At 43.3% G+C, this 12,238-nt stretch overlaps 1 protein-coding gene across 1 annotated transcript in view; it reads right to left on the reverse strand.

Annotated features, from left to right (window-relative positions):
• The window catches only part of WDFY2 (WD repeat and FYVE domain containing 2), a 104,391-nt gene that overhangs the window by 49,654 nt on the left and 42,499 nt on the right, over positions 1–12,238 (reverse strand). Inside the window, exon 3 of the mRNA XM_090258960.1 lies at positions 1,277–1,350. Within this exon, the coding sequence (XP_090115086.1) occupies positions 1,277–1,350 (74 nt within the window). The remainder of the gene's footprint in view (positions 1–1,276; positions 1,351–12,238) is intronic.

Consider the following 12,238-nt stretch of genomic DNA (forward strand, 5'->3'; position numbering starts at 1 on the left):
CCACACCCCTTTTTTTAAATAGCTCTCCTTAAAGTATACAAGATCTGTACCATGAACTCCTGTTCTCCCAAGGAATAGTTTACAGAGCTACCAAATGCATTAGAGATTATAGAAATTCCATAAATATATTTCAATAGGCTGATTTTATAGTTAACAATATTAAGGTCACCAAACAAATGTTCTGACTGAAGATCAAATGGAAAATTTCAGGTCCATAGCTTCAGATTCCTTGTAGGGGTCAGGTCAAGACTACAGATGGAGACCTACATTCCATATGGCTGAATTTTCTCAAGTTATAAGTCAAGTTAACCTATTAAGTGAAACGTGGTCTCTACCTCCAATTTTGACAAATATATTTTCACCCACCCGGAGGTACAGACACGAATTTGGAATTTTTAGATTCCTTAAAGTTCCATACCATGGTCTGGTGACATGGGAGGGCCAGCCCACTCCCTTCTCTTCACATTCTCCACATCAATCAACACCTCGAGGGGCCCTGTGCACACGTGTGGACATCCCTCCCACCTCAAACCGGACCCGCCCTTCAGGCGAAGGCTACAGGTTTTATCCAATGCCCAGAGCAAGGCCTTCAGATGGGCACATGCTCTTGGCCCTTCAGCTCCGTCATGCTGTGGGGAAGTGTGGCCAAGTGGAGTCCTCTCATTCACAGGTCCCAAAGCAGGGCCTCTCTTGCCTGGAACTAAAGGCAAAACATACTGGGTAACTTACCAAAATGGAGAATTTACCAGATCAGTTTGTTGCTAGTTTAATATACTAGTTGAAAATAAATACGTAGAAAGAAGACTAAGCAGTAGAATCTGAGATCCAACTAATAACTTCAGTTCCCTCAAGATCTATAATTGAAGGATCTAATATTTATCCAGATCTACTCTTCAGATTGAATGTAGTGCTTTCTTTACAAGTTTATACCAAGTTATCACAGAATTCTATTCACATGCTACAGGGGAGATAAGGGGACAGCAAGGAGCAGATGGAAGAAGGGAAGGAGAAGAACATCAAGTATCAAAGATGCTCAGATGTGCACTGTGTACACGGGAAGTAAAGCTGAACCTTATTTAAGTTGAGACTGATAACTGCTCTCCCTACACTGCACCATAATTGGCTGCACTGCCCTTTCTAGTTCCCGTAGCAAGAAAATCCATTTGTTAACGTGAAAAAAACTAATAAATAACTCTCATCACAATACATACATATTGATGCATACTCCACGGGAAGGGGATTATTTCAACTGGAAATCTTATTTATGTGTACTTACTGAGATTGTACCATTGTCTAGACCTATGGACAGTCTTCTTGTTTCCGGGTTAAAAGACATGCATGAACATGGAGCTGAAAGAAATGAACATGTTGATGAAATTAACAAAACGATGATTCTCATCCATTCAGGAGTGATTAGCTAAAAGTGTGGCTTTTTATTTTTTGCCACTATTTCCTGAATAACAGTTCATTTAACTCCCACTCACCAAAAATAAAATTTACTGACTTACAACCAACCCTAGTTTCTCAGTTGGCCTTTAATCAACATAACAGATAAGACATTCTCAAACGGGACAAGTTCCAAGGGGCCTGGTCTCAGCTGTTCTGTCAGTATCATGTCTAAATTTGCTTGACTAGATTGATAATAATTTGTGCTGCGTAATCCTTCTGCCCCCAACCTGTCTATTTCTTCCACTCAAACCCCAACTATAATAGAAATCGCCTCTCTTTTCTGAACTAGGAAAACAAACGAAAGATCTTATTAGCCATCCCCCGCCCCCAAACACACACTATTACAGAAATCTGCTTTTTGATTCACACTTGATTTGGAGTAAGAAGACTAACAGAAGTCTTATTCTCAGCATTCAAGGGATGTGCTGGAAGCTGCTAACTGAAAAGGACTGAGGATTTGCCTTAATCTAAAAGAGGACCAACTTGACACAGGGCGAGGCTCTGCAGGAAGGAAATCAGGTGAGCCAGTCCCCCTTGTCCCAAATGGGGCCTCCCGGTTCTACCAGGCGGACCTGAACCTCAGCAAACGAAGCGTGCTGGGAAGGCCCCTGTGGCCAAGAAGGGCTCGCTCAGCAGCCAGCTTCCGGGCGCCTGACTTCGCTACCTACGCTTGCTTGTAAGAATGGAGGTCTTTGACAGTTTGGCCTATACGGCAATAGTTGTTCTAAAGAGTCCTCCACAATTCTTAAACATTTCTTAGCCCATCTTCACCATAGCCCTGTGGATCGTGAATTATTCATCATCATAATCATAACTGGCAGCAGATACGTCTATTCCTACTTTTCAGTTATGATCAGATGACTTACCCAAGTTCACACAGGAAGAAAAAGCTGGAGAAGGTTCAAAGGCATAACTCAAACTCGGTCCTATTTTCAAACACCTAATTAGATTATCTTCAAACTATAAAAGAACTTCAAGTTCTACTAACAGAGCCATTTCCTAAACACATCGCTTAGTAACATTTTTTTCGTTCTCCATAAAAGGGCCCTGAACAACAACAAAAAGAGCTCCTAAACTACATAATCACCTTTTTCTAATTTTCAATTATGATATTTAGAAAAGAGAAACATACAAAAACTAATCCCCCACCCCATAACTTCTACTAGTACAGCAGAATATCATCTTTCAGTTTAGCCACAAAATTAAACTAGATTCCCAAAGGAATGCTGTTGGAAAAACAGTCAAATGATATTTAATGCACCGCCCTCAGAAAGTCTTACTTGCCCTTGACCTATAAAACTATGCTGGCAAAATTTCTACAAAGATGCTAAGACACCAGGCCTCATAATTCCATAAATTATGGGTAAAATTAAAATCAAATGATTTCATGGAAAATTATCACTTTAGCCAAAAAAAAAAAAAAACCAAAAAATACATTGTGATTACAACTAAAAAGTACATACACACATAAAAACAACTAAATATAGTTGTGTTTGAGTGACAAGATTATATTTATAACATTGTCTTTATTTAGTATTTTGCTGTTCTTGTGTAACTTTAAATATCTAATTACTTATTAAAAATAAGCATGCACATATAAAGCAAAACTTGATTGCAGCCCAGAACACTATGGACTAGTCAAGAATAATCTTATCGCTCAGCTGACTGACCACTAAAAGTCCTATGTAATCTCCGAAGTTCATACCCAGTAATGTAATTCATCAGAAAACCCAACGACCTTTGAATGTAATTTAAAAGACATTTTTATAACATTGCACTGGCTACCCTTAAATCTGCATGGCTAATGTTTCTTTATTCATTTTTCCCCTCCATTTACTGAATTTCTTGTCATTCTGTCAAATTTAAAATGCTTACTAAGTTCCAGGCATGTGGTATGATGACATCCAAGGGATTTGCTGTCATCAAGGAATTTACAGATTGTGACACCAACTACATGTAAGAACTCTAAGACTTGGACCCACTGTCACCTCCTTAGTTCAAATGATTGTACATGTCTAATAAGAAATACCACCCGAATTTAAAAGGAAATGACATTTCCTATAGAGGACCATAACCAAAAAAAATTTTAACAGAAATTCTCTTGTTCTAGAACCCATATGGCTTGGACACAAGATGGTTATAGACAGGGAACGCCAGAGAGAGACAGCAATACCTCCTAGGTATTGCCCCAATGGCATTGACACCCCTTCAAAGAGGCATCATGGCACAGCACCAAGCAAACCTGTGTGTGTGTGTGTGTGTGTGTGTGTGCATATGTGTGTGTGTGTCTATGTGTGTGTATTTAGAGAGAGGAAGACTTTTGGTGTGTGAGCCTTACAATGTTCCTCAAACCATTTCCCAACCGTGACACTCCCAAAGGAACAGGTCCTGGGTTGGCTGCCCACAGCCTCTGTAGGGCCAAAGAGGCAGGGAGTGATTGAAAAAATATTTATGGGTCTACTTGCTGTTATAGTAAATGTCTCCTTTGGGGGGTTGGGGGGTGTAGAGAGACTGACCCTTCCAACTGCAACTCACCAGAACTTACCCAAAAAGAAACTGCTTACACACTAGTGCTACGGCCCTTACAAGTGGGCTCCTATCCACGCAAGAAAGTGTCAAAGGGGCCGAACTGTCTGAGGAGGGTCAATGACAGCCAAATGGTAAAGGGGATCTACGTGAAGGATGAAGAGGGGAGGAAACAAAACAAAATATGACTTAAGCATAATATTTGTAGCTAGGATGCAAAATGTGATGTTTCACAAACAAGAAGTCAGCTTTCAGTGAAACTATAAACTAATAATCTATGAGAAAGTACAAACAATAATCTAAATAAACTATAAAATTAATCACCATAAGTCAATAAAAATAATAATGGTCTAGCTGATGGTTGAAAGTGTATCAGAGACAAACAGGCCACAGGACTATTCTTCTCCTACCTTAAAATTCCATTCTCCAGAGGCTGAGCAAAGTGGCTGATCAGAACCGTAAAATTACGATACGCTCCCTTCTATGGCCACCCAAACTGTGCCCCTGAGCTCGAGTTGAAATAAATACAGCATGATACAAAACCTGAAGATACACGTATTTCCCCCGCCCCCTGCACAGCTGATCCTCCACAGTGGTCGAAAGGCAGTGGTCTGTGGTCGCGGCCAGTCCTTGCAGCTGATCAGCCTGAGGGTAAATTCTACCCACTCATGTGCCAACAGCAATGAAGCCTCAACTACAAGAGGAGGGTGAAGATGGCCCACATGGGGGGATGCACCTCAACTGCTCAGCTTGGGTGATAGGAGAGGCTGTGCCGCTGGACTCTACAGGACACCTACTACATTAGGCCACTCTACGAAGCCAGGGAGATGCAGCGGCGCTACCTAATACTTAGAAACAAACACAGGGAGTCTGTCAAAATGAGGAGACAAAGAAACATTCCCCAAATGAAAGAACTAAACAAAACTCCAGAAAAAGAACTGAACAAAATAGAGACAAGCAATCTACCAGATGAAGAGTTCAAAACACTGCTTATAAGGATGCTCCATTAACTTAAGAGATGAGTAGATGAACTTAGTGAGAACTTCAACAGCATAAAAAAGGACCCAACAGAAATGAAAGCTACGCTCAACAGTAGAGTAAATAAAGCTGAGAGTCAAATCAGTGATTTGGAAAAAAAAAAAAAAAAAAGAGCAAAAAACACCCAATCAGAACAGCAAAAAAGAAAAAAATCCAAAACAATGAGTATAATAGAAGGAGCCTCTGGGACAACTTCAAGCTTACTAACAGTCACATCATAGGGTGTGGGTGTCACAAGGAGAAGAGACAGCAAGAAATTGAAAACCTATTTGATAAAATGGCAGAAAACTTCCCTAATTTGCTGAAGGAAATAGACATACAAGACCAGAAAGCACAGAGAATCCCAAACCAGATGAATCCAAAGAGGCCCACACCAAGACACTTCATAATTAAAATACCAAAGGTTAAAAACAAAAAGAGGATCTTAAAAGCAGCAAGCGAAACGCAGTTAGTTACCTACAAGGGAGTTCCCATAAGACAGTCAGCTGATTTCTCAATAGAAACTTTGAAGGCCAGAAGGGACTGGCAAGAAGTAGTCAAAGTGTTGAGAAGCAAGGACCTACAACCAAGATTAATCTACACAGCAAAGCTATCACTGAGAATCCAAGAACATATAAAGAGCTTCCCAGACAAAAAAAAAAAAAGCTAAAGGAGTTAATTACCACCAAACCAATATTATATGAAATGTTAAAGGGCCTTCTTTGAGAAGAAGGGAAAAAGATTAAAAATGTAAACAATACAGTGGTAATAAGTACATACCTATCAACAGGTAAACCTAAAAAACAAAATAAACACGCAGAATGGGAACAGACTCATAGACACAGAGAACACTTTTACAGGTGGGAGGGGTGCCGAGGGGATGTGTGAGAAAGCGAAAGGGAAAGAGCACAGGTCGGCTGCTACAGGACAGCCATACAGCCCAGGGACGACAGTCATCACATTCTGAAAACTACAGACGGTGTCAGATGGGTGTGAGATTCACGCGGATGACCACTTAGAAAGTCACATAATGTCTCATCACTGGTTGTACACCCGAAACTAATACAATAATGTATGTCAACTGCAATTGAAAATAAAAAGCGCTAAAATTTTTTTAAGAATAATAAATATGACAAAACTGACCATAATGTCTTGATAAAAGAGTAAAGAACTCACTTTCCAAGCTATTTGACTAAGATTTCTCAGCTCCTTTCTCTGTCTCAGACTGATGTCAGTCACAGAAGTACATCTGGCAAAATTTTAGGAAGAAAGTGAAAGGTAATAATCAGAAGGAAAAGAAACTTGTGCAGGTCTACGTGCACTGGGAAATAATATTTTCTTACTTCAGACCTTGACTGCCTGCTAAAAATCTTATCTTTAAAATTAAACACTTTCATGATACCGAGTGGTTTTTTAAAAATGAAAATCTTTGCAGTTTCAGGCAGGTAGTCAGCTTCAAGGCTGGGAAAAAGTAAAACAAGAGGGAACTCCAGCCTGGGAAGTTATATTAATGACCATATAACTTGAAGGGGGAAAGCTCAGGAGACATGCGCCCTAGGCAAAGGGAACTCCAGAGACCAACGTCAGCCTCGATAGGACCCATAATTACGTGGATTAGAGAGAAACTGGGCCCTTGTAATACTTGTATCTGATAGTTGGTCTTTAAAATATTTTCAAAACATTGCTCTGACCTGTAGCTCCAGGACAGCGATTTTCCACCTTTCCCTTCTCATGGTGCACATAAACTAATCACTAAAAGTCTGCGGCACACCAAAAACTGTATTTTTTGCAGATCTGACCCCCCCAAAACAGGCTATTGTATGGCCATGGTCATCTTTAATCTGACAGTCTAAGGGAGAGAAGTCAGCGCCCCTGACTGAGCAGTCAGGCACCGTGTGCTGTGAACGTTCTTGCGGCACGCTGGTTCAGAGTCACTGCTTTGGGACCACGGCCCCAACACACCAATCCAGCCGCAACCTCACAAAGTGGCAAATCTTTCCTGACCCCTCTGGGTTAAGACGAGCAATGATAGTGTATACCCGTTCAACACCAATGACCTGAAAAGACTTTACAAATATTTATCTGATAGATCTCATAACCAAAGTACTGCTGAAAATTTGAGAGCAAAGAAAACGGACGGTTTATCTGTTAGGCTTCAGAACAGAGAAAATGTGAAGGGCTTCTCCAAAGCTGACTCAGCAAATCAGTAGCAAAAATGAAAATCAAACACCAGTTTCCCACCCAGACACAGATTCTAACCTACAAGATATTTTGAATACAGCAGCCCCCTCCCTTTATCTGCAGGAGACACGTTCCAAGGCCCCCACAGATGCCTGAGACTGCAGAGCAGTGCACCCTGTACTTCCTGTGTTCTTCCCATCCACACCCGCCTTTCCACTTAAAGGAAGCCCTGACCACCTCTCGCTGGCTTCTGTGAACTGCCGGCACCAGCACCCTTGCCCTCTGGGTTCCAGATTAAGTAAAGTAAGGGTGACTGCCACCCAGGCACCGCGACGCTGTCCCAGCCCACCTGACTGCTGAGGAGGGCCCGAGGCACAGGGACACAGCATGGGGATTCACGACCCGGGCAGGACGCACGAGAGCTCACCCCGCTACTCGGGACGGTGCACAATCTCAATCTCAGGAATTGTTTATTTCTGGAGTTTTCCATTTGACATTTTCAGACCACGTGTGACTGTGCTGATCGAAACTGCGGAACGCGAAACCACAGGGAACGGAGGACCACTTTACCCCAATCTTAAACACTTCGTATTTGGGGGGGAATTTAATGTGAACAGCAAGACTGTTCAAGCTTCATCTCCTTACTCGTCTTAACTAAGACCATTTATTTACGGCATGCCCTACCTCATTTCACAACGGATCTGAAGTGGCTTAATAAAGCAGATACAATAAAAGCAAACAACAGAAATAAACAAAAGTCATTGCTAAAGAAAATACATGTATGTAAGAACAGAAAGGTAATTAGAACAAAGACCTGGTGGTTGATCCTTCAGAAACACGTGCCAGGTTAAAGCTGTTCCCCCAACCCTTTTTCACCCCATGATACACACAGGAAATTGGATTTGTGTGCTACTGGGGGAAGAGGTAGAGAATACCAGGGCTCGGGTGCCTGGCTCCCCCCTGCCCTGCTAAAGGGGTGGGTCCCTAGAGGCCCTGAGCCACTGGGACCCCGCAGTTTGCTGTAGCAACCAGCTGGCCAGCTGGGAAGTTCCCCCTTAGAGACAGCAAAGGGTTTCTCGCTTTCTTATCTGAAAAAATATGACTGCTTAGCGCTTCTCAGCACAAGGGCACTGAGCATTATGGGGGACAATTACGTAAGAAATAGCCATAATGTGCCGTCGGTGTGCGATGAGGGCACAGTGACTCGGGGCACTCCTGCAGAGGGCTGACGCAAAGCGGGGACGCGCAGAATACAGATGGGTATCAAACCGCAAAGGCTTCACGAGGCCGCCACAAATACCCTTTCAACCAGGCTTTTGAGAAAACCTGGGAAGCAACTACTTCAAACCTCTGTTTTTCAGTGGGACCAGAGTTCCTAACTCTAAACGTTAACTGAGCAAACGGTAAGGTGACCAGACGCGTGTGAGCACTGCGAGGCCCGCCCACGCCGTCAGGCTGGGCAATAGCGCCCACCAGGCCACGGCAGAGCTGGAGGTAGAACAGAAGAGGTCCTTTTATGGCTCAGCTCGGTGTGCCTGTTATCTGTAATGATCTTTGAAAAACTATCTTCTGTTTTGCTTCGGGGACAAACTCATAAACACGTAGGAGCCAAAGTAAATTCCACCGGCCTGCCCTGGCAGAGGAACCCGCAGAGGTTTCCCAACCACCCAGCACGCCCTCCGTCCCGAGGCTTTGGCTCCGCCACCCCCTGTTCACCGCAGCCCCGCAGCCACGGCGCTTTACCTGTTCTCTGCGCCCAAGGGGAAGAGCTGGCAATGAGGGCCCGGACGTGATACCCAATACTTTAATGGAATAAGAAAAATCTCCAGCAACTGCCACCCTGGCTCTAGCTTGAGATCTCTCTCCTCTATGCCTTTGTCGGACCTGTTTAGTAAAGTAAATACAGAATTTCTCAACTGTGAAAATAGAAAAGCCTTTGCTTTTCGTGTGTGAGTGTGTGTTTGCGTGTGTGTGTGTGTTTTCCTTTGGAGTGTGATGCAAATGCGGTGGTTGAAATGGCATCTATGAGAAGCCTGAAACAATAACCACACTTCTGGGCACAACTGAAACCTCAGCTCTGTACCATCTGCTGTCCAAGCCCAGGCAGGTGCCCGCTGGGCTGACTGCAACTTGATCTTGTCGTGGGCAATAAGCAGGAACAACTACGTGAGATACGTCAAGAGGATATTAGTTTTTGAAAGACTATTTGATAAGGAAACGCTCTTATTTCTCAATCATCCATAAAAATCAGCTAATAGAAAACTTCAAAACAAGCCGCCAGTCGCCCCAAATTCTCTATAGACAGCAGGGCTTTCAAGTGGCCTTTCCTAAGGGGACCTTTGTGACCGCGTTTCCATCATACCGACTTCTCATGTTCTAGCGCTCACCACGCGTGCTGGGTGGTCCTTATCTTAGGGCTGCCCTCCCTGCAGACCGGACACATCATGCAGACAGGAATCACCTGCCATATTTCACCACCTCTCCTTAGGACACCGCATGGTGCTGAGTCCAGATGAAACATTTAAAATCTGCTGAATGAACTATCCAAAGAAATTGAGAAAAGTAGGATAAATATTCCTTTCTGCTGTTCTTTACTTGCCCTCATTTTTCCCAGACTATTTTCAGCTATTTCCAGACATTTTTCCTTTCCTATTTTCAACAGGAACATGGCTCAGCCCTGTCCCTCTAGAGGTCACAGAGTCCCAGGGGAAACGGAACCCAGAGGAATCAGGAGGTATGCTAACTGCACCCAGGGCTAGGCTGAGTCACATTCTTGCAGTTACTAGAAACAGAAACTTAAGCACAAGTGCGCTTATCCAGGAGGAGAGGGAGCGCCTCCTGAATGCAAGGGAAGAAGCAAACCGAGGTTTCCAAGCGTAAGGAGGATGAGGAGGGAGACCTTTGGCATCACTTGCTCAGGATGCTCTCCCTCTGGAGACCAGGGGTCCTTACTCCCTCATCCCCACTTTCTGTTAAGCAGATCAGCTTTCAGTTTCTTAAGCACACAAATGCCTCACAGCTCCAGGGTTATGCGTTCCCAGCCCAAAGGACCGACCTAGGCTGAGACTAGCATTTCCTACTTCAAATTCCCAGTTCCCAGGTACATCAGATTGGCTCAGGGGCAAACAGCCCTAACCAGGCCAGTCTGGTTTCTCCTGGGTCCCTCCTACAGGGGACACGGGAGTTCCTCAGAAGAGACAAGGTATGGGGACACCCCGAAAAGAGTGGTTGTGGTTTTTAAAATATATAGGTATCTTTTTTAAAAATCCTCACTTGAGGACATGTTTATTGATTTTAGAGAGGAGGGAGGGAGAGAGAAAGAGAGGAAGTGGTGGGGGTGGGCGTAGAGAATGAGATGAGAGAGAAACATTGATGTGAGAGAGACATAAACTGGTTGCCTCCCAAAAGTGACCCAACCAGGGCCTGAACCAAAACCTAGGCATGTGCCCTGACCAGGGAGCGAACTCACAACCTTATGGTGTACAGAATGATGCTCCAATCAACTAAGTCGCCCGGCAGGGCAACAGCAGTTGTGTTTTTGATCATGATGTGTTTGCTCCTCGTCTTTCTTTTGTCTCCCACTCTTTCGGGTTCACTCAGCCTTTTAGGCTCACTCCCTGCCATCAAACGTAGCCTTCACTCCTCACTCTTCCTCATCTAATGCCTTCCGTTCCTTCTCTCCATTCAACTTCAGATCCTTCCTGGTGCCATGCAATCTTAGTATCCTACCCAGAACATGACAAATCCTGTATTTAGAAGGTATTTTAATGGACAAAATAAATAGCCATTAATATATGTACAAGGTATTTTTTCTCAGAATTTGAAATACGTACTACTTATTACACACGACTATAAACACACAATATGGTCATATCTGCCATGTGGCGCCCATACCATAGCCTTCAGATATATTGTACCTTTTCATTTATTTTGTAACTAATACCACATAACTGTTATTTAAGGATAACATTGACTAACCTCTTAACAAAACACCTTTCAAAAGAAAGGAATGCAAAAGAACCCTTTGGAAATTCAAGCTATTTCAGGTTTTCTAATTGACCAAAAATGTTGCGTATTTCCTTTCGCAATAAGATACTGCCTCTCTCAAGTTAAACAAAACTTAAGTTTTTTCTCAGAGATCAGTGACTATGTTGCTGAATGCATACGGTTTGCAGGAACATAAAAGTGAATTTCTGGCCAATGTGAAGAACATAGCCTTTTTTTTGTTTACCTTTCCATGGTAACGGAACCACCCAACAATAAAAGATTACAGAAATCATCTTGCCCATATGTACCCTGTTCATCTGCAAATCCTGGCACCTACTTTGATGGCCAGTATACAGTAGGTACTCAGTAAATGTTTGATGAATTAGAATTTGTACTTCTGTCTGTATATTTACAAATCAACATTATATACACATGAGGCTTTACATGGGTTCATATAAACATGTATAAATTGCCACAAGACAATCTTCTCAAACTATAAGCTGCATTCGAATTACCTAAAGATCTTTTTAAAATGCAAATTCTGATTCAGAAGCTCAGGGCTGAAACCCCACATTTGCCTTTCTAGGTAAGTTCTCAGGTGGTCCACAGGTCACGTTTTAGTAGCAAGGTAATCCCTTTCTACTCCCTGTAGAATGCCATAGGCAAAAGTATACAAGCAATCAGAGGGTCATTCTTCTCAAAGATTGTGTTCAGTCATGAGGAAAATTATGATAAGGTTCTCAGGGACACTCATTAACAGATTCAAGTCTTCACTAAGTATTTATTTACTGAGCATCTATTCCAGGGGCAGGAGCGGCAGCAGCCTCGCAGCCATTCTTCCGTGCAGCAGCTCCCAGCTTCCCCGTGTTCTCAGTGGTATTCAAATCAAGAGCACACGAGAGACCGACACTGAAGTGTGTACGGACATCTGCATGGGGAAGGGGGCGGGTAAGCTACCCACGTCCACGTCAAGGAGATGCCCTGCTTGCCAGGTCTATGCCTGCATCATTCTGCCCGGGTCTGCCCCACCTCTGTCCTCACAGTCCTGGGCGTGACCCAGCCTCTGGGGTCAACTTCA

Source organism: Furipterus horrens, unplaced genomic scaffold (genome assembly GCF_987537825.1).
Source record: "Furipterus horrens unplaced genomic scaffold, mFurHor1.1.pri manual_scaffold_12, whole genome shotgun sequence".
NCBI classification, from domain to species: Eukaryota; Metazoa; Chordata; class Mammalia; order Chiroptera; family Furipteridae; genus Furipterus; species Furipterus horrens.